General features: G+C 46.1%; 1 protein-coding gene across 4 annotated transcripts in view; it reads right to left on the bottom strand.

Annotated features, from left to right (window-relative positions):
• Positions 1–677: 677 nt before the first annotated feature.
• The window catches only part of LOC141201435 (uncharacterized), a 345,711-nt gene continuing 323,495 nt past the window's right edge, over positions 678–22,893 (bottom strand). Inside the window, exons 1-6 of one of the 4 annotated variants that reach the window (XM_073663426.1) lie at positions 9,652–9,710; positions 5,402–5,856; positions 5,198–5,321; positions 5,017–5,114; positions 4,758–4,848; positions 678–2,697 (exon numbers count right to left, since the gene is read on the bottom strand). In XM_073663426.1, coding sequence (XP_073519527.1) covers positions 1,340–2,697; positions 4,758–4,848; positions 5,017–5,114; positions 5,198–5,321; positions 5,402–5,665 — 1,935 coding nt within the window. In that variant the 5' untranslated portion in view covers positions 5,666–5,856; positions 9,652–9,710 and the 3' untranslated portion in view covers positions 678–1,339. Of the gene's footprint in view, positions 2,701–4,757; positions 4,849–5,016; positions 5,115–5,197; positions 5,857–9,651; positions 9,711–22,893 lie in introns of those variants that run through there. The other 3 variants (XM_073663424.1, XM_073663425.1, XM_073663427.1) reach the window with 3 other exon arrangements.

Below are 22,893 nucleotides of genomic sequence, written 5' to 3' on the forward strand. Positions count from 1 at the left end.
ACCCCCAGGTGCTTCACAAATTGATTTGTAAAAATGAAAAAGTGTTTTTTTTTTCACTTTTTCATTTTTGCTTTCTGTGTGAGTGGGATAGTCGTGCAAGAGAATATTGCTACAAAAAAAGGGACTGGCCTCTCTGACATTCACTTCAGCAAGGGAGTAAATTGTCCTGAATCCATAAGTTGAGGACCCACCTAGGCAATGGTGGCAACAAAATCTTATCAAGTTGGGCCTAATGAAGAACTTTGTAAAGGCTATGGATAAAAAATTAAAAGCATTCATGCATCTGATTGATAACTTTCCAAGGTTAAGTGAAGCAAATATAAAAGAAGGAGTCTTTATTGGACTTCAGATTCATAAGCTTCTTCAAGATGAGGAGTTTTTTCATTCGTTGCAGGGCAAGGAAAAAGCAGTATGGTTTACATTTGCATTTGTGGTAACTAACTTTTTGGGAAACTCGAGCAGATACAGTAACTATGAAGAGTTGGGTGTTATTTCTCCTCAAAACATAAGGATCATGGCTGTAACATGTCCTTAATGATTAATTTCTTACATTCTGGACTTTTCTTACACCAAACTGTGGAGTAGTGAGAGACGAGGATGGTGAGAGATGTAACCAAGATATTGCAGCTATAGAGAAAAAGATATCAAGGAAAATGAAATCTATCAATGCTTGCAAATTACTGTTGCATAATTTTAAGAGATGATTTGATACAGGAGTACAAGAAACAAGCAAAAAACAGTTGTCACTGAATGAGGACTAATTTTGTAGTGCAATTTCTGTAACGGTTTAAAATTCGCAATAGGGATTAGACAGGTTTTAGTTACTTGAATTGTTTCTAAGTTTCCTCTAAATAAATATCAGAAAATTGGCATAATAAAATATTCTGCATCGGTATATTTACAAAAATAATGTTTCAAAGTACTGAAACTTTTATCATTAATTATATGTAGCAGTAAAAGGAAAACTCATTGTCCAATTTGAATTCAGGAGGTCAAACTCATTAAGAAATGGCACAGTTCATAACGGAACCTAACAACTTTTAAAAATAGGTAAAACAGTGTTACATGATCTGAAAGGTCCATGAGCTAGGTTCTTCAGCTGCTCAGTCAGGACGTGCTGCCTCTGCATAGGTCCCAGTACCTTCCTCTCCTCTTTTGCACCAATCAGTTAGATAGGTGTGGGGCTTGAGGAGAGAGCAGTTCTCTCACTGATCAGGAAGGACACGGTCTCATTGTTCTCGGTCACAGGAAGCTATCTCCAGTCTATAGGACGCACTCACTTATTAGCAAGATTTTTTTTTGCTAAAGGTAAGTCTTTTCAAGTAAAACTTTTTCCACATTAAGGATATAAAAAAGGCTTCTCCCCTCTGTGACTTCTCTGATGTCTATCAAGATGCGCTTTCCGATTAAAAAATTTCACACATTCTGAACAGGAAAAAGGCTTCTCCCCTGTGTGAGTTCTCTGGTGACTAAGAAGATTTGATTTCTGGTTAAAACATTTCCCACATTCTGTACATAAAAAAGGCTTTTCCTCTGTGTGAGTTATCTGATGTTTAACAAGATCTGATTTCTGGTTAAAACATTTCCCACATTCTGAACATGAAAAAGGCATCTTTCCTGTGTGAATTCTCTGATGTCTATCAAGATGCGCTTTCCGGTTAAAATATTTACCACATTCTGAACATGAAAAAGGCTTCTCCCCTGTGTGAGTTCTCTGATGTGTAACAAGATCTGATTTCTGGTTAAAACATTTCTCACATTCTGAACATGAAAAAGGCTTCTCCCCTGTGTGAGTTCTCTGATGTCCATCAAGATGCGCTTTCCGGAAAAAAAATTTCCCACATTCTGAACAGTAAAAAGCCTTCTCCCCTGTGTGAGTTCTCTGATGTCTATCAAGATGCGCTTTCCGGTTAAAACATTTCCCACACTCTGAACATGAAAAAGGCTTCTCCCCTGTGTGAATTCTCTGATGTCTGATAAAACTTGAATTATCTGTAAAACATTTTCCACATTCTGAACAAGAAAATGGCTTCTCTCCTGTGTGAGTTCTCTGGTGGTTAACAAGATTTGATTTCCCTGTAAAACATTTCTCACATTCTGAACATGAAAAAGGCTTCTCTCCTGTGTGAGTTCTCTGGTGGTTAACAAGATTTGATTTCCCTGTAAAACATTTCTCACATTCTGAACATGAAAAAGGCTTCTCTCCTGTGCGAGTTCTCTGGTGGTTAACAAGATTTGATTTCCCTGTAAAACATTTCTCACATTCTGAACATGAAAAAGGCTTCTTCCCTGTGTGAGTTCTTTGGTGACTAAGAAGACTTGCTTTCTTGTTAAAACATTTCACACACTTGAAACAAGGAAATCTATTCTTTGCTGTGTGAATTTTTTGATGTTTAAGAAAAAACTTTTTGAGGGGAAAACTATTTCCATATTCTGACCGTGAAAATGGCTTCTTAGCTTTAGGAGCAGTTAGTTTTTTAATGCTTATTTTATGACTTTGATTTTCCTTAGTAGTCGGTAATGAATCGGAAGATAGGACCTGTTTCAAAGGATCAGATGACACATCTTTGCTGGGAAGGGATGATGGTATATTTGGAGTAATAGCATTCTCTTCAATTGTATCCTGTGAGATCTCCAGCTCATCTGATTTGAAAATTGAAGATGTCAGCTGTCCCTCTGATCTCCTAGTACAGTCATCTGCTAAGTAAAAAAAATATTATATTTGAATAAAATATTCTTGAAATTCATATTTTTGAACATTTCTACTTAATCTGTTGGTACAAATGGCAAGTTATGTACAAATATTGAATTATTCACCAAGATAATGACAGTTCACAGTCTAATAGAAAACCTCATAGCATGAACAAGTAGAGTTTGGTGTTCAACTGTTTGTTCATTCTGCCTCCCAAATATGAAATATGCGAAAATGATACCAATAATAATTTCTACTCATCTCACAAAAAACAAGCCTCCACTCAGGTCCATCATCTGTCAACGGAAAAACAGAGGTTTCCACATCATTAGTGGCTCAAAAACTCTTGAAAAGAAACATGGCTTCCATAAACTAATCCAGCAAAATCTGCTCTTCCAAAGTCAAATATGCTCCCTACTTAACTCAAATGGAAAGCACCACACCCTACTAAAGCTCATGCATAATGCTGGAAGCTGCCTGATACAGCCTTGTTCTCCGCTGGTTAAGTCTTCTGGGTTCAGCTCCCATGTTGTGTATTTTCTTCTTAGTTTCTTCTTGTGATCCCAGCTCATTTACTGACTACTATTGTGTCTTCTGATTTTGTATATTCTCTGCCCTCCTTGTTCTGATCCGGCCACCTGACTATTCTTCTTGTCATCTCACACCACAGAACAGCAGGCAACACCAAGTCCAAGCCTAGGGGTCTCTGTGTAAATCCAGATCCATGTAGAGGGGTTAAAGGGTGATGGGCAAAACTTTTGACTCTAGACAATAACACATCTAATGAAAAGATTGAAAAAAAAAAGTAACTAGTGGTGAAACCTCTCTGGGATAATTAGAGTATGCTTCTTGGTAGCTCCAGGCAATTTAAACTATAGTAAGGGCCAATATTTTCTGTCAGATGAGTATCAAGTAGAAATATACATTTAATGAGAACTTTTTATAATAGTGCAGAGCTGAGATGTCTTAAATTTAGAACTCGGGCATTTGGAAGAGGCAATGGAGACCTTTGTTGAATGACTACCAGGGAGTTACAGACTCACATATGTGAGGCCGGCCGATCCCACCACAATCAAACTATCATACAGAATGAACAGGTAAAAAAAAAAGACAGGATAAAAAAATACATTACATCCCCAACAAGAATGTATGTTTGGGGGGTGGGGGGGGGGGGGGACTCCAACACTAAGCCAGAGTTGCACTTAATTTATGGTAGACTGTTGGAGATACTATGAGTCCTGACCAGAAGAGTAGAGAAAGTATTAGTGCCACCCATTTCAGGATAAATTGCATCTAAATTCTTTAGGATCGATAATGTTATGTAATTTATGATGTGGAGTGAATCCATGAAACCAGGGCTCGAGCCAACACATCTCCTGCAGGCGTGAATAAATGTATATTACAGCCATCAGCCACGCACAGCTTAGAGATATATCATGGCACAGGTGTAATGTTTTTTGTATAATTTATCTATTTGAAGTTATTTGGTTTAAAAAGAAATTGAAAAGTCAGGATAAAGGGAAACTCTGTTGTTATTATACAGAAATTCACACTTGGTCCTCACCGCACGTTTAATGTTGCCGATCATAAAAGCGAGGTTTGGTCATAAAGACTGGACCTGGTCTTGTAGGGACCATATGAGCACATTCAGCAACACAGAATGGAGAGAAGGTAGATTCATCTAATAAGATATCAGGATTCTAGGAAGCCAACAGCATCATTACCCTCCACTTTCTTTTACAGGCTCATCATAATATTTTTCTTTAAGTGATTTTCTAACTTGTCAGCACTTTCTACATATGCTGTCATTTAGCTTTGTAGTTTACAGATCTGGGCAGGTAAAAGTCAGGATCTTCTAATTTCAGTTGGTAGTTGGATCTTCCAGGTTGTAAGTTCTATAGAAAAGGGCTTTCAATGTCCAAAGTCATTTGTACAATTTTTGGTGGAAGAAAAGGTTTTGGCCTAGATGCAAAATGGTGGTCACACGATTGTGATATGGCCAGCCTACATGACCAGTAAACCAGAAGAATCTGTGACCTCTCTTCATTTAGTGGTCACTACTCACCTGGGTCGTCATATGTAGGAATCTCCTCTTTACGCCGCTCATCACCCCTTTCATATGTCTCTATAGTATTAATATGGGTCAGATCTTCACCCTGAAAAAAAATATTGTACAAGTCACAGACAGTTGGAGAAGTCCCATCTATGATCAGCTCTAATCCTGCCATCTCCACTGTTCTCATTACACAAGTATAAAACATATAATACTGGTGGATAAAACAAGACAAATAGGGGAGATCTCGTGACACCTTCTCTCCATCTACCTGATGATCCTGAGGAACATTGGGATCTTCTTGTTTACAGTCCTGTGGAAGAAGAGGACGGGGACATCTCTCTGGTGTTGTCCTCTTACTGGATAGATCTGGAGGAAACACATACAGGAACTGAATTCATTCTTTACATACAGATAATTATAGGTCGTGTGTATTTAGTCCTGTCTATTACCTGGTGATGTGAGGGGCTGGAGAACCTCTAGCATGATGTCCTTGTACAGATCTTTGTGTCCTTGTAAATACTCCCACTCATTCATGGAGAAATAGACGGTGACGTCCTGACACCTTATAGGAATCTGACACATACAATGACAGTCATCCCCCAATCCCTTCATAGCTATACTATAAAATGTCTCAGCATTCCCAGCAATGTCACCTCTCCAGTCAGCAGCTCAATCATCTTGTAGGCCAGATCTAGGATATTTTGGTCATTCATGTTCTCATGTACCAGGTGATGCAGTGGAAGCCCTGTGATTGGGCTCAGGGTTCTTCCCAATCCCTCAGACACAGGGTCCTGACAGCGCTCACTAGAGGTCTTCTTCACTACTGTGTAATCCTGGTTATGTAGAGACACATTCATAAATCTCACTACAGATATTTCCAGAGTCCTCACCTCTCCAGTTCTGTCTGTTATTCCCATAGATAAGAATGATGTAATGTGACGTCATCAGAATCTCTCACCTCTCCAGTAAGCCGGAAGAGGATCTCTAGGGTGAGGTGTAATATCCCCTCCACCATCTTGTCTCTGTCCATATCCATCTTTGATGGGTAAATCAGGAAAATTCTCTTATATAGAAGATCTTCACTGAGAGGATCCGATATTGTAGAGACCTGAATGAGAAGATGAGCGATGTAACATCAAAAAATCCTGTGTAATAATACAATTACTGGAGATAATAAGGGAAACATTTGAGATTTATTTTTTACAGTGTTTAGATTTCTTCTTTACATCTAGTAATAAAACCTATATATTTTAGGCCACAGACAACAAGCAGTTGCTTCCTTGGAGTCTGCAGCTGAATACGTTTCTCATAGACTCATCTTCCTTATTGCTAATTCTCGTCTCATTTACTGACACTGGAATCGGCATTAGCAATACTGCAGGAGATATTCATTACACGTGACATGAGAAATAACTATTTCATGATGAGGACGACATCTTCATCTTCTACTACCGTTCTATTAACATATTTAGCCAGAGTCTGTCACAAACTACATCCCCAACGGCCGTCTATATGTTTCCTGTCTTCACCAGACTGTCATCTTCTAACAAGTTAGAGCTCAGGTCTGATTCACACACAGAAGTTTGAGGCATTTATAAAAGTTTCTTTGTTTGCACAAATACCGTGGACAGAAATTATTTGGTAGCAGTCTCACTAAGACGGGAGTTATTTGATGCCAAAGTCTCCATGTACAGTCTTTTATGGAGTCTATTTCTGGCCTTAGGCTGTCCTATATTACAAGAAAAACTCCATAAAAAAGCAGATATTAACATTTTGTTAATTATTTTAAAACAAATGTTTAACATGTTAAAAAGTAACTCTTTTGGGCATCAGAACATAGATGTACAGGCAGGGATGGCACAGGTGCGGCTGCTACACAAACCCTGGCAGTTTAACCACTTGCTGCTGTCAAGGGCAAACATGGCATCTAAGAAGGTTTGACAGAGTTCCACTGAATGCCCCTCCTCTCTCAAGCACTTGATAGTATGGGGATGCCTAGTTACTACGATACTTAAATAACCAATAATGGTGTCTGGGCCTGTAATGTAGAAAAGTCTATTAGGCCGGGCCAGAGGCAATGTCCAATAAGTTACTTTTTAATGCCCCCATACACATTAGACTAAAGTTGCATGAAAGCACTGATTTCCGGGGTTTGGTAGACTATATACATTATTTGGGGGCCTCCCGACAGATGGTGTCAGGGCAGAGAAGGATCTGGCATCCTGAATTTCAGAGGCTAATCCGTTTGTTCTTCCTGTGGATAATCCTCCAATAGAGGAGTCTGGAGGCGACTCTCTCATACAGATCACAGGAAAGCTGGAATATTGGTGCATATGGGGGAGTCGGGAGAGATAGCCGTCTGCCAAATGACCGCTCAGCCAACACTTATCTTGTGTATGGGGCCGTTAGTATTACATACATACATACAGATGACACCTATCGGGCAGCAATATTCCCTTATTCCCTTGTTCTCCTGTGTGCCCATCTAGCTCAGAATGAGGGCTCACAGACAGTATGATTGCCCCCCTAATTCCTGATATTTAAAAAAAAAAAACAACAACAAAAAAAAAAACAACACACACACACACAAACGGCTGAATGGTGGATCAGGGACCCTTCAACTCCCTGACTCCCTATTCTATTCAATGGTATCACCATCATGGGAATGTGGATATCACTGAAATTGTGATGATGGGTAAGGAGAGCGTGCTCGGTGCCGAGCCGTCTCAGTTCATGGGCACCATACAGGCCGCATGGGCGACCGCTATGGATGATACGGTCTTGCCAACTATTGTGTGGAAAATATCTCATAGATACTGGGTTCATTATTATCTGCACCAAGAATGGGGCTAAGTGAGTATTCATTCATTAGCTGTGGGGCAATACTGTGGGAACACCCCCCTAAAATAAAATATTAAACCTTTTTTAAATATATGAATTGAAAACTGGGACTAACAAGATATATATTTATTTATACTTAAAACTAGCAAAATTACCTGCTGAACGGCTTGTTGTGGATGTACATAAACAGATGTAAGCAATGATGCTGCTGAACAATTGAAACAGTCACTACTGTACCCTATCCTGTACCTAAACAAAGTTGATACTGCCTACCTGCCGAGGTTAGCACCCTCAACAATGGTGCCCCCGCTCACTGGTGGCTGTCTCTCAGAAGCCGTAGTTAACTCTGACATATATCAAAAAAATACACTGATACATTAAATAGGACCAGATATGTCTCAAGGTATATATAAAGCAAAAGGTATGGTACTCATCAGAGAATGGTTCATCCGCCTCAACGTGTTTCCCCAACAGCTTCATCAGGAGGCTTCATACAGGGATGATAATTCATGATGTTCAGTATAGTGTGCCTAATAGCCAGGTGTTCATGTATAAATATCCCACTTCATCCAAAACCCCTCCCAGACTAGGAGACCCATTCCTATTCCTTGAGGTGAATTGTCATGGGATATACAGAATGGAGTCTGTCTACAATAATGTACTGCGCTACTTCTCATGAGCTAGTGGTCCGATAATGTCCACCCCCTAGTATGCATGTCCAGAAGTGACACGCTTTACACTGAAACGCCAGATAAACTGTTTGTCACCGCCCCACTCGTACCAGTGACTGCGCATGACCGTAGTTATGTGTTCCACATGGGAGAGCATAATGGCCTATATGTGTCCGGACCATCACCCTTGTCAGTAGATAAAGTAACATACGGTTAGAGGGTTTCTGTTTGCCTGTGTGTTGTATCCAGTCACCTGATTACAGGGGCAGAATGTGGGCATCATACATACTGAAAAAGGGGCATAATAGGGGCATTACACTGTGTGGGGCATCATGCATACTGCATAAGGGGCATTACACTGTATGGGGGCATCATACATCCAGCATAAGGGGCATAATGGGGGCATTACACTGTGTGGAGGCATCATACATACTGCATAAGGGGCATAATGGGGGCATTACACTGTGTGGGGGGCATCATACATACTGCATAAGGGGCATAATGGGGGCATTACACTGTGTGGGGGCATCATACATAATACATAAGGGGCATAATGGGGGCATTACACTGTGTGGGGGCATCATACATCCTGCATAAGGGGCATAATGGAGGCATTACACTGTGTGGGGGCATCATACATACTGCATAAGGGGCATAATGGGGGCATTACACTGTGGGGGGCATCATACATACTGCATAAGGGCCATAATGGGGGCATTACACTGTGTGGGGGCATCATACATCCTGTATAAGGGGCATAATGGGGGCATTACACTGTGGGGGGCATCATACATACTGCATAAGGGGCATAATGGGGGCATTACACTGTGTGGGGGCATCATACATCCTGCATAAGGGGCATAATGGGGGCATTACACTGTGGGGGGCATCATACATACTGCATAAGGGCCATAATGGGGGCATTACACTGTGTGGGGGCATCATACATCCTGTATAAGGGGCATAATGGGGGCATTACACTGTGGGGGGCATCATACATACTGCATAAGGGCCATAATGGGGGCATTACACTGTGTGGGGGCATCATACATACTGCATAAGGGCCATAATGGGGGCATTACACTGTGTGGGGGCATCATACATACTGCATAAGGGGCATAATGGGGGCATTACACTGTGTGGGGGCATCATACATCCTGCATAAGGGGCATAATGGGGGCATTACACTGTGGGGCCAGTAAAGGGGTCCTGTACTATGAGAACAATACGTTTCCTCCTTTCTGTCTCCATAGTTGGGTCGTATGTATCTATTACAGGAAACAGAACAAAAACCTTATGATTCTTATAAAGGGGCAAGACTAGACCCCAAAAGAGTCTCCGTGCTGAAGGGGTTAATGCCCCCTGTGCCCAGTAATGGGGTCTCCACATACCTCCAGCTGCAGAGCCGCCACCACATATATGGCTGCTCTGTGCGCACAGGAGCTGTGATGAGGTCACAGGAGGGGAGGAGTCAGGGGTCACATGATCAGGGGCCTCAGTGGATGCAGGACTCTGCTGTGCTGGTTGTCATGGTGCTGGATGAGCTGAAGTTTATGTGTGGGGTCAGGAGGGGTTTACAGTGTGGATGTAGCAGAGCCGCGTGTGTACGAGGTGTACGGAGCGGAGCCGCGTGTGTACGAGGTGTACGGAGCGGAACCTCGTGTGTACGAGGTGTACGGAGCGGAGCCGCGCGTGTAAGAGGTGTACGGAGCGGAGCCGCGCGTGTAAGAGGTGTACGGAGCGGAGCCGCGCGTGTAAGAGGTGTACGGAGCGGAGCCGCGCGTGTACGAGGTGTACGGAGCGGAGCCGCGCGTGTACGAGGTGTACGGAGCGGAGCCGCGCGTGTACGAGGTGTACGGAGCGGAGCCGCGCGTGTACGAGGTGTAGGGAGCGGAGCCGCGCGTGTACGGAGCGGAGCCGCGCGTGTACGAGGTGTACGGAGCGGAGCCGCGCGTGTACGAGGTGTACGGAGCGGAGCCGCGCGTGTACGAGGTGTACGGAGCGGAGCCGCGCGTGTACGAGGTGTACGGAGCGGAGGCGCGCGTGTACGAGGTGTACGGAGCGGAGCCGCGCGTGTACGAGGTGTACGGAGCGGAGGCGCGCGTGTACGAGGTGTACGGAGCGGAGGCGCTCGTGTACGAGGTGTACGGAGCGGAGGCGCTCGTGTACGAGGTGTACGGAGCGGAGGCGCTCGTGTACGAGGTGTACGGAGCGGAGGCGCTCGTGTACGAGGTGTACGGAGCGGAGGCGCTCGTGTACGAGGTGTACGGAGCAGAGGCGCGCGTGTACGAGGTGTTCGGAGCGGAGGCGCGCGTGTACGAGGTGTACGGAGCGGAGGCGCGCGTGTACGAGGTGTACGGAGCGGAGGCGAGCGTGTACGAGGTGTACGGAGCGGAGCCACGCGTGTACGAGGTGTACGGAGTGGAGCCGCGCGTGTACGGAGCGGAGGCGCTCATGTACGAGGTGTACGGAGCGGAGGCGCGCGTGTGCGAGGTGTACGGAGCGGAGCCGTGCGTGTAAGAGGTGTACGGAGCGGAGGCGCGCGTGTACGAGGTGTACGGAGCGAAGGCGCGCGTGTACGAGGTGTACGGAGCGGAGCCGCACGTGTACGAGGTGTACGGAGCGGAGGCGCTCGTGTAAGAGGTGTACGGAGCGGAGGCGCACGTGTACGAGGTGTACGGAGCGGAGGCGCGCGTGTACGAGGTGTACGGAGCGGAGGCGCGCGTGTATGAGGTGTACGGAGCGGAGGCGCTCATGTACGAGGTGTACGGAGAGGAGATGTGTGTAAGAGGTATACGGAGAGGAGACATGTGTGTATGAGGTATTGTTATGAACTGCTACAAACACTAAGGAAAGATAGGAAAACTGTCCCTACAATAGGACTAAGCTGATTCCCTACGATGCAGCGGGGGACCTGTTCCTTGTGAACAGACCCACCTAAGTCCTCGGCTAGTCTGAACGCAGACCTATAGATATAAGGGAGGGGTCCCTACAAGAACTAAGGACTGGGATATAGTTGGACACCTCCTAGCAGAAATTGTAGCAGAGCAAAGACAAACAAACAAACAAAAGTACTAGTGGTCAAAAGACCAAGCAAACTACAGAGTAAGGTACAAGGCACCTGGCTAGCTTAAGAGTAAAAGTAACACTGAAGTCCAGCAAGGCCAGGAGGGCGGAGCTGGATTATATAGGCAAAAAGTCATGTGACCAGCAAAATATAAAAAACTAACAGGAGGGTTCTAACAGGTATACGGAGAGGAGACTTGTGTGTATGAGGTATACGGAGAGGAGACGTGTTTGTTTGAGGTATACGGAGAGGAGACGTGTGTGTGTATGAGGTATACGGAGAGGAGACGTGTGTGTACGAGGTATACGGAGAGGAGACGTGTGTGTACGAGGTGTACGGAGAGTAGACGTGTGTGTACGAGGTGTACGGAGAGGAGACGTGTGTGTACGAGGTGTACGGAGAGGAGACGTGTGTGTACTAGGTGTACGGAGAGGAGACGTGTGTGTACGAGGTGTACGGAGAGGAGAAGTAGGTGTACGGAGAGGAGACGTGTGTGTACGTGGTGTACGGAGAGGAGACGTGTGTGTACGTGGTGTACGGAAAGGAGGCGTGTGTGTATGAGGTATACGGAGAGGAGCTGTGTGTGTACGAGGTATACGGAGAGGAGATGTGTGTGTACGAGGTATACGGAGAGGAGCTGTGTGTGTGCGAGGTATACGGAGAGGAGATGTGTGTGGACGATGTGCTCGGAGCAGAACGTAGATAACAGAAGTAGTAAGTGTGGAGCACAGAGTGAAGCACTTGCTGATTGGTGTCATAAGGAAATTGTGAAATGTCTAAAGTCGGTACAGATTTGCTCCGCTAGTCTGGAGGGTCGGCCATGGTACCTGACGGACTGCAGAGATGTGTTCTCGGAAAAGGAGGCAGAGATACTACCTCACCATTGTCCTTATGATTGTGCTATTAATCTTCTCCCTAATTCTAAATTACCTAAAGCTCATATCATATAGAAAATGTACTCATGAACCAAGATTCATAAAATATAACAATGCTTTATTAAATACAAGATAAAATACACAAAATACATTACAATAAAAAAATACAGTGGGAAACCACAAGATCCTGCCTTTTGGATTCTCCAATGCACCAACAGGATTTCACAACTTTCTGAATGATATTTCTCTGATTACTTTGGGAGATTTCTTGTGATTTATCTTGATGATATAGAATTTTCTCTCCTCATTTAGATTCTCACCAGGAACATGTCCGTGTTGTATTACAAAGGTTGAGGGAGAATTCTTTGATGAAATTGAGAAATGTTTTTTTCTGTTCAAGAAATTTCATTCCTGGGGATTATTTTATCGGCTGATGGGTTTACGATGGATCCTGGGAAGGTGAAAGCCACTATAGATTGGGTCCAACCTAGTGACCTCAAAGTGTTGCAACGTTGTGTAGGATTCGCCAACTATTATAGGAAATTCATTAGGGGTTTTCTCAGATTGCTGAACCTCTTACTGTCATCACACGTAAGGGGGCAGATCTTGTCCCCTATAAAAAATAAAAACACCATATACTCACCTTAGACCTAATCCCTGAAGCCATTGTCTCCTGAAATAAAGAAAAAAATAATAAATGACCATAATCTTCACTGTCTGCCGTAGTCCATATTGTGAGTGTCCCACATCGATCTCATGAATAGAACGGCCACATCAGAAAATGTGATGTCTCTATTCTGCAGCCGCGACCTCACTTACGGCACTACTGCTGCTTGGGAATTTTTTGACAGTCTGTGTCAGGCGCAGCACTTCCTGTGATGCTGAAGCAGCCTGTGACATGCGCAGTACGATTTGAGATTCTTACTTCAACAAACATGGCGCAGGATACACTCAGGCGCTTAGAGCGCATGCCGGCCAGGAATCTTCCTGGCGCTGACACTGACATGTGCGGTAGCATTTGATAGATGCAGAGTTTTGGCGCTCGATTATATGATCCAATGGGGTGAGTCATGTTATCTTTGATTATTGAAAGCTACGCATCTGGTACTTGATTGCATTTAAATGTAATGTGTGTTTTGTGTAAATCTGCAATCTGTGTATCACCAGCACTTTATTTATAAATATACAATGAGGTTTGCACATGTCTTTTCTACTAGGCATTTTGGTTCTGTAAAGCACTTATGCACTTTATTTATATCATTGATTATCTGATGGATGACTCTATTTATATGATGTAACTTCACTTATTCACTGCTTGAGAAAGGCTCAAATCAGAGCCAAAACATCGCCACTAGCCCTTATGGGCCTTGAAACCACATTATGTTTTCTACAAGGAGTGCTGTCCTTTATTTTTGGAGTAGATACATGGATAGATAGATATACAGATAATAGATAGATAGATAATAGATAGATACATAGACTAATAGATAATTAGATAAATAGATATATGGAGAGCTGTCTGAAAGCAGGAAAAGCGGGAATCTGTCCTGTGCGCTGACGGCTCCTTGTTATATGGATGAGATGGAGTTACTGTGTCTCCTGGACATCGTGTTCTGGATCCGCACTTCTGATTAGCTACAACACCTAGTCGATGATAAAAATGCCTCAAATAAGAACCTGAAAAGTCCTCTGTATCTGTGTGAATAAAGTCCTCTGTGTCTGTGTGAATAAAGTCCTCTGTATTAGTGATGATTGAGCATACTCGCAAGTACTCGGTACTCGCCTGAGCATCTCAGTACTCAAGATGCTCCGAGCTCGCCGAGTATTTCCGGGGTTGCTCGGGTGGATACTTGGGTCCCCTCCCTGCATGTTTGGCGCTCTTTAGCGCGACAATCAACATGCAGGGATTGCCTGCCACTCACTGTAATGCCACAGCCATGTTGGTTGTGGCATTACAGTGATTGGCTGGCCGCACAGCGTCATCAGGTCTATATCAGACCTGGCGCCGCTGTGCTCGTCAGTCTACTCCGCAATCAGGCAGTGTAGGGAGAGGTGCTGCTGAGCTAGGGAGAGATTTGGTTGTATATTAGGTAGTGTAGGGAGAAAACAAGTACATTACACATATCCATCTCAACAAACAGTCCTTTTGAGGACTAATCCATCTGCAGAGATATCAGACAGGCAGTGTATATAGGCAGGCAGGCAGGGTATATAGCAGACTGCAGTGCATATAGCACAAGAGGCTCCATTCCAGTTCTGCCTTCTGCTGCTGTTAGATATTTCTAGACAAAGGCCCAGGTCTCAGGGGCCAGGAATATTTTTTTTGGGATCTTAATCCTCATTATTTGCTTAAAAAGCAATCCAGAGAACACCATTTTTCTGCGCCATTTGCTTGTTGGCACTGCAGAATACAGCCAGGTCCTTTCCATATTACAGCGCTAAAAATCCAGCTATTTAAAACTGTGGTTCGTCCGTCACATGGATCACATACAGTACAGACCAAAAGTTTGGACACACCTTCTCATTTAAAGATTTTACTGTATTTTCATGACTTTGAAAATTGTACATTCACACTGAAGGCATCAAAACTATGAATTAACACATGTGGAATTATATACTTAACAAAAAAGTGTGAAACAACTGAAAATATGTCTTATATTCTAGGTTCTTCAAAGTAGCCACCTTTTGCTTTGATGACAGCTTTGCACACTCTAGAGGTAGCCATCGGAAATGATTTTCACTTCACAGATGTGCCCTGTCAGGTTTAAAAAGTGGGATTTTTTGCCTTATAAATGGGTTTGGGACCATCAGTTGTGTTGTGCAGAAGTCAGGTGCATACACAGCGGATAGTCCTACTGAATAGACTGTTAGAATTTGTATTATTGCAAGAAAAAAGCAGCTAAGTAAAGAAAAATGAGTGGCCATCATTACTTTAAGAAATGAAGGTCAGTCAGTCTGAAAAATTGGGCAAACTTTGAAAGTGTCCCCAAGTGCAGTTGCAAAAATCATCAAGCGCTACAAAGAAACTGGCTCACATGAGGACCGCCCCAGGAAAGGAAGACCAAGAGTCACCTCTGCTTCTGAGGATAAGTTTATCTGAGTCACCAGCCTCAGAAATCGCAGGTTAACAGCAGCTCACATTAGAAACCAGGTCAATGCCCCACAGAGTTCTAGCAGCAAACACATCTCTACACCTGTTAAGAGGAGACTTTGTGCAGCAGGTCTTCATGGTAAAATAGCTGCTAGGAAACCACTGCTAAGGACAGGCAACAAGCAGAAGAGACTTGTTTGGGCTAAAGAACACAAGGAATGGACATTAGACCAGTGGAAATCTGTGCTTTGGCCTGGTGAGTCCAAATTTAAGATCTTTTGTTCCAACCACCGTGTCTTTGTGCGACGCATAAAAGGTGAACGGATGGACTCTACATGCCCGGTTCCCACCGTGAAGCATGGAGGAGGAGGTGTGATGGCGTGGGGGTGCTTTGCTGGTGACACGATTGGGGATTTATTCAAAATTGAAGGCATACTGAACCAGCATGGCTACCACAGCATCTTGCAACAGCATGCTATTCCATCCGGTTTGCGTTTAGTTGGACCATCATTTATTTTTCAACAGGACAATGACCCCAAACACACCTCCAGGCTGTGTAAGGGCTATTTGACCAAGAGGGAGAGTGATGGGGTGCTACGCCAGATGACCTAGCCTCCACAGTCACCAGACCTGAACCCAATCGAGATGGTTTGGGTTGAGCTGGACTGCAGAGTGAAGGCAAAAGGGCCAACAAGTGCTAAGCATCTCTGGGAACTTCTTCAAGATTGTTAAAAGAACATTTCCGGTGACTATCTCTTGAAGCTCATCAAGAGAATGCCAAGAGTGTGCAAAGCAGTCATCAAAGCAAAAGGTGGGTACTTTGAAGAACCTAGAATATAAGACATATTTACAGTTGCTTCACACTTTTTGTTAAGTATATAATTCCACATGTGTTAATTCATAGTTTTGATGCTTTCAGTGTGAATGTACAATTTTCAAAGTCATGAAAATACAGAAAAATCTTTAAATGAGAAGGTGTTTCCAAACTTTTGGTCTGTACTGTATATTTGCGCTGAAAATACTGCCATTTTTGGCCTCCACTCAAATTATTTTTCAGTGTCTCAGCAAAGTTTTTGACACCGGTTTGCTGTTCAAAATAGTTACCTACAGCCAGGTATTTAAAACTGTGGTTTCTCCGTCACACGGATCACATTCACATATAATTGCACTGAAAATACTGCCATTTTTGGCCTCCATTCAAATTTTTTTTCAGTGTGTCAGCAAAGTTTTTGGCACCTGTTTGCTGTTCAAAATAGTTACCTACAGGCCAGGTATTTAAAACTGTGGTTCCTCCATCACATAGATTACATATAACTTTGCTCCAAATTCAGCCATTTGTAGTGAGCGTGGAAGATATTGTCCTCCATTTAAAATGGGCAAGGCGCGTGGCAAGGGACGGGGAACTGGACGTGATGGTGATGGTGCATACCGAGGCCGAGGCCGTGGGCTAGCTGAAATTGTGCCACAACAAACACCCACACCTTCTTGCCCAACCTTCCTGTCCCAATTCCTAGGGGACTGCAGCACACCACTATTGAACCCAGAGCAGTGTCAAAAAGTTGTTGATTGGATAGCGGATAATGCTTCCACCACCACCACCCTGTCTTCCACACGGTCAAGTCTCAGTAGCCGTGAGTCTGGACCGCATATTCACCCTGATCCTCCTTCCTCCCACCAGGCCGAGTGCCCGAAAACAAATGATCCCACACTTGGACACTCTGCAGAGCTGTTTACTTTTCCATTTATAGATTCGGGCCTCTCGCCCGGTCCACTTGAAGTGGGGCAAGAGGAGATCACATGTAGCGATACCCAAATATTTGAGCAGCCACGGTCACATGAAGGCGACGGTGGGAAAGTATCACAAGAGGTGGACGATGATGAGACACAATTGCCAGAAAGTCAGGAGGAGGACCAGAGTGCGGAAGTGGAAGACGAGGTGATGGATGATATAGTAATTGACCCAACCTGGCAGGAGGACATGCAGAGCGAGGACAGCAGCACACAGGGGGAGGGAGGCAGAGCACCCCAACAGGCAGGAAGAAGCAGTGTGGTGGACGCAGACAGAAAGCAGGCAACCATTTCCCATAAGACCAACATGAAGGAAGTTGCCAGTACAACTGTTAGGTCTTCCCGAGTATGGTTGTTTTTTAAAGACTCTGCTGATAACCCCAAAAAGGCCATTTGCACCACCTGCCAGGCCAGCATCAGCAGGGGTGGCAAAGCTAGCAGCCTGACCACCACTAGCATGATCAGGCACATGGCAGCAAAGCACCCCACTTTGTGGGCCGAACCCCAGGGTCCAGGAACAGTGTCTGTGGGTGGCACCATTGCTTCTTCCGCTGTTGTGCATGCAAGCCAATCCCCTGTCCATGGTGCATGCGAAGATGCCTCCTGCCCTGCACCTTTCGTTGCACACTCTCAAGTAGCAGCATCAGGAAGCACGTCCACATCCTTGTCCCAGCGCAGCATTCAGTTGTCCATACCTCAGTCCTTGGAACGCAAGCGCAAATACGCAGCCAACGCCCCACAGGCCACAATACTAAATTCCCACATTACACGTCTGCTTGCGCTCGAAATGTTGCTCGTGGAGACAGAAGCATTCCGCAACCTGATGGCGGCGGCCGTCCCTCGGTACTCGGTCCCCAGCCGCCACTATTTCTCCCGGTGTGCCGTCCCCGCATTACACAAGCACGTGTCCCAAAACATTAGTCGTGCCCTCAACAACGCAGTTACCGGGAAAGTCCACCTAACCACAGACACGTGAACAAGTGCTTGTGGGCAGGGATGGTACATCTCGCTGATGGCATACTGGGTTAATATAGTGGAAGCCGGGACCCAGTCGGACCTTGGACGGAACACGTCCTCCCGATGGAAAGGATTGCGGTCCCTAGGTCAATCAGGTTAGCTCCCACAGTCTACAGCTCCTGCACATCATCCTCCTCAGCCTCCTCTTCAGCCTCCATCTCCAAAATGACCACATCGGTCACAAGCTGGAAGCACTGCAGCACTGCCTCAGCCAAGCGGCAAAAAGCTGTGCTGAAGCTAATATGCTTAGGTGACAAACCACACAATGCTGAAGAGTTGTAGACAGCTCTGATAGAGCAGGCAGATGTGTGGCTCACACCGCTGAACCTACAGCCAGGAATTGTCGTGTGTGACAATGGCCGGAAGCTGGTGACGGCTCTGAGGCGAGGCGAGCTCACACACGTACCATGCCTGGCCCATGTGGTTCAGTGGTTTCTCAAATCCTACCCGTAGCTGCCTGTGACGGGAGCTAGTTACCCCATTCGCAGATGACCAATCTTCTTCTGCAGGCCCCTGGCATTGAAAGGCTTTTCTTACACTGGGATATATAAAATATGACTATCGCACAGTGTCTCCAAGATGAACTAAACTTTTATTCTCACAAGCAGGTTTTATAGAGAATCACACAAGCTATTTTTAGCACCCATTGTTCTCACCAGATAATACCCACAGTAGGCTCCCAGACAACAGTTAGGCCAGGGCCGGCTCCAGGTTTTTCTGGGCCCTGGGCGAAAGAGTCTCAGTGGGCCACATTAATACATACCACGATTCATGATGCACAGATACCGCAGAGAAATATATCTATATACTACAACCCAAAGATTTCACTTCTTACATTACATGAGCGATATCTATTGTAAATTCCACAATAGCTCAGAAACCAGCAAATCGTACCACACAGAATACTGCCCCCATACGGAATACTGGCCCCCATATAAGGCCCCATACGGAATACTGGCCCCCATATAAGGCCCCATACGGAATACTGGCCCCCATATAAGGCCCCATACAGAATACTGGCCCCCATATAAGGCCCCATACGGAATACTGGCCCCCATATAAGGCCCCATACGGAATACTGGCCCGTAATAAGACCCCATACGGAATACTGGCCCCCATATAAGGCCCCATACGGAATACTGGCCCCCATATAAGGCTCCATACGGAATACTTGGCCCCCATATAAGGATCCATACAGAATACTGGACTCCATATAAGGCTCCATACGGAATACTGGCCCCCATATAAGGCTCCATACGGAATACTGGCCTCCATATAAGGCTCCATACGGAATACTGGCCCCCATATAAGGCTCCATACAGAATACTGGCCCCCATATAACGCTCCATACAGGATACTGGTCCCCTTATAAAGCTCCATACAGGATACTGGCCCCCATATAACGCTCCATACAGAATACTGGTCCCCTTATAAAGCTCCATACAGGATACTGGCCCCCATATAACGCTCCATACAGGATACTGGTCCCCTTATAACGCTCCATACAGGATACTGGCCCCCATATAATGCTGCATGCAGGCTATTACCCCCCACATAATGCCCCATACAGGCTGTCCCCCCCTTATAATGTTCCATGCAGGCTGTTACCCCCCACATAATGCCCCATACAGGCTGTCCCCCCCTTATAATGCTTCATGCAGGCTGTTCCCCCCCACATAATTCACTATGCAGGCTTCCCCCCCCTTATAATGCCCCATGCAGGCTGTTCCCCACCTTATAATGCCCCATGCAGGCTGTCACCCCTCCTCTTTATAATGCCCCTTGCAGGATGTCACCCCCCCCCCTCTCTTTATAATGCCCCATGCAGGATGTACCCCCCCTCTTTATAAGGCCCCATGCAGGCTGTCACTCCCTCTCTCTATAATGCCCCATGCAGGATGTCACCCCCCATCTCTTTATAATGTCCCATGCAGGATGTCACCCCCCCTCTCTTTATAATGCACCATGCAGGATGTCACCCCCTTCTCTTTATAATGCCCCATGCAGGATGTCACCCCCTCTCTTTATAATGCCCCATGCAGGAGGTCACCGCCCCTCTCTTTATAATGTCCCATGCAGGATGTGCCCCCCCCTCTTTATAAGGCCCCATGCAGGCTGTCACCCCCTCTCTCTATAATGCCCCATGCAGGATGTCACCCCCCCTCTCTTTATAATGCCCCATGCAGGATGTCACCCCCCCTCTCTTTATAATGCCCCATGCAAGATGTCACCCCCCCCATATTATGCCCCATGCAGGATGTCACCCCCCCATATTATGCCCCATGCCTCCATACATTTAAAAAAAAAAAAAAAATCAAATACTCACCTCCCTCCTTCTCACCTAATGCCCGCTGCTCGGGTCCGGACTCCAGCGTTGCCGGAGTCGTCCCGCTCTGCGCTCCCTGTGACGGTTCAGGGGAGCGCGCGGTGGAAAGTCATCACCGCGCCCTCTGACCTGAGACGTCACAGGGAGCGCAGAGCAGGAAGACAGCGGATCTGCGGAGGCACGGGGAGAGGTAAATATCCGGCTGCCGGGGCCCTGAGCAAGCGGCGGAGAAGGGCGGGCGCTGACACCGCTCTCCTCCGCCTATAGCCCAGCGGGGTGCGCGACCGCCAGTGGGCCCCCCTGCCTGCTCAGGGCCCCGGCATTTCCCCATGTGCGCCGGGTGCTGACATCGGCCCTGAGTTAGGCAACAACCCATTAATCAGCACATTGTCTGTTTGCCCCTGCTAATTGAGCACAGGAAGGTGGGGGCCAGGATTGCTTCGGTCACATCACAGAATGTCCAACAATATGCGATCCACAATATTCACCCCACTTTATAACATTATGTCCCATTAGCTGCATAGGCGCTATGACAACCCCCATGTGGCAAAATCTTGGAGTACAGGGTTGATGAGTCACAATGCTCCCCCTTCCCGGACAGAATCGGCCTACCCAGTCTGCTCCCTGACAGATCAGCTGGAGGAGGTCCACGATTTATGAGGTTGGTAGCAGGTCAGCTTGTCGGCTTAGTCCATCGGCGTTACCATTTTGCTTGCCGGGTCTATAGTGGATGGTGAAGTTTAACGGTTGTAGCGCCAAACTCCACCGTAGTAGTCTGACATTGTCACCGGAGACCCGATTAAGGCATACCAGGGGGTTATGGTCCGTTATGAGGGAAAACTGTCTTCCATACAAATATGGTTGGAGCTTCTTGGCAGCCCATACTACTGCCAGGCATTCCTTTTCGACGGCCACATAGCTGACTTCTCAAGGTAGTAATTTCCGACTCAGATAAGCTATTAGGTGTTCTTGGCCATCCGGCCCAACTTGGCTCAGTACTGCCCCCAACCCAAACGTAGATGCGTCCGTGTGAACCAGGAAACGTTTAGTTGGATCGGGTGCGGCCAATATCGGGGTATTTGTGAGAGCGTCCTTTAGCTGGCGGAAGCCTTCCTCACACTCGGGGGTCCAGGTTATCTGGCGGGGGAGGTTCTTACGTGTCAGATCAGTGAGGGGCTTGGCAATGCTGCTGTAATTAGGGACAAATTTCCTATAATACCCCGCTGTCCCTAGAAAGGCCATGACTTGGGCTTTAGTACGTGGGGTGGGCCACTTGGCTACGGCCTCAATCTTGGCGGGTTCCGGTCGTTGTTTTCCACCCCCCACCCAATGTCCTAAATACTGCACCTCTGCTTTGCCTATGTGACACTTGTTGGGGTTCAGGGTGATTCCAGCTTTGTGGATCCTATCCAATACTGTCTCTAGGTGATTTAGATGCTCATCCCATGTCGCGCTGTAGACGGTGATGTCATCCAGGTAGGCACAAGCATAGTACTGGAGACCATCCAGAAGCCGGTCAGCAAGCCTCTGGAAGGTCGCGGGGGCATTCTTCATCCCAAATGGCATAACCCGAAACTGGAATAAGCCAAACGGAGTGACGAATGCAGACTTGGGAATAGCATCAGGACTTAGGGGGATCTGCCAATAGCCTTTGCATAGATCGATGGTGGTCAAATACTTTGCCCCAGCCAGCCGGTCTAACAACTCGTCCACACGCGGCATGGGATACGCATCCGTCACAGTTTTCTCATTTATCTTGCGATAGTCTACACAAAACTGGGTAGTCCCATCTTTCTTAGGCACTAACACTACAGGGGACGCCCAGGGACTATCTGACTCCTCAATGACCCCTAAACTCAACGTCTCCTGTATCTCTTGTCACATCCCTTCTCGTACAGACTCCGGGACGCGGAAGGGGGGTTGTCTCAGGGGGGTCTGATCTTGTGTCTCAACCTTGTGTTGTGCAAGTCAGGTGAACCCCGGTCTTTCTGAAAACATCCTCTGCGGCTGCCTCAGCAATGTCTCAGCCTGCTCTCTCTCCCGGGCCCCTAGGTTTTCTCCTAAGTGTACCTGGTCCCAGGTTTTCGACTGAGTCCTCTCACCTAAGACATCAGGCAAGGGGAGTTTGGCTAAATCATCTGCTTCGGGTGCGCAGATGGCAGCTACCTCTTCAGGGCGGATAACCCTGGGGTCGTCACAATCGGAGACATTGTAGGTGGTGTCGGCTATTTTCCCCACTACCCGGTAAGGCCCCTCCCATGCGGCCTGGAATTTGTTCTGCCTAACCGGTTCTAGTACCAGGACCTTCTGTCCTATCTCGAAGGTGCGTCTATAGACTGTCCTGAGGAAGTGGTGTGATCACCACGAAACACGTAGAAATAAAGTCTATTTTATTATTACATTGACTTGGATTCCTCTGGTACATAATTCTGACAGGCGAGCAGCGGAGTTTGATGCCCCATTCTCTTC

This window comes from Phyllobates terribilis, unplaced genomic scaffold (assembly GCF_046119375.1).
Source record: "Phyllobates terribilis strain yellow unplaced genomic scaffold, ASM4611937v1 Scaffold_115__1_contigs__length_5345438, whole genome shotgun sequence".
Classification (NCBI taxonomy): domain Eukaryota; kingdom Metazoa; phylum Chordata; class Amphibia; order Anura; family Dendrobatidae; genus Phyllobates; species Phyllobates terribilis.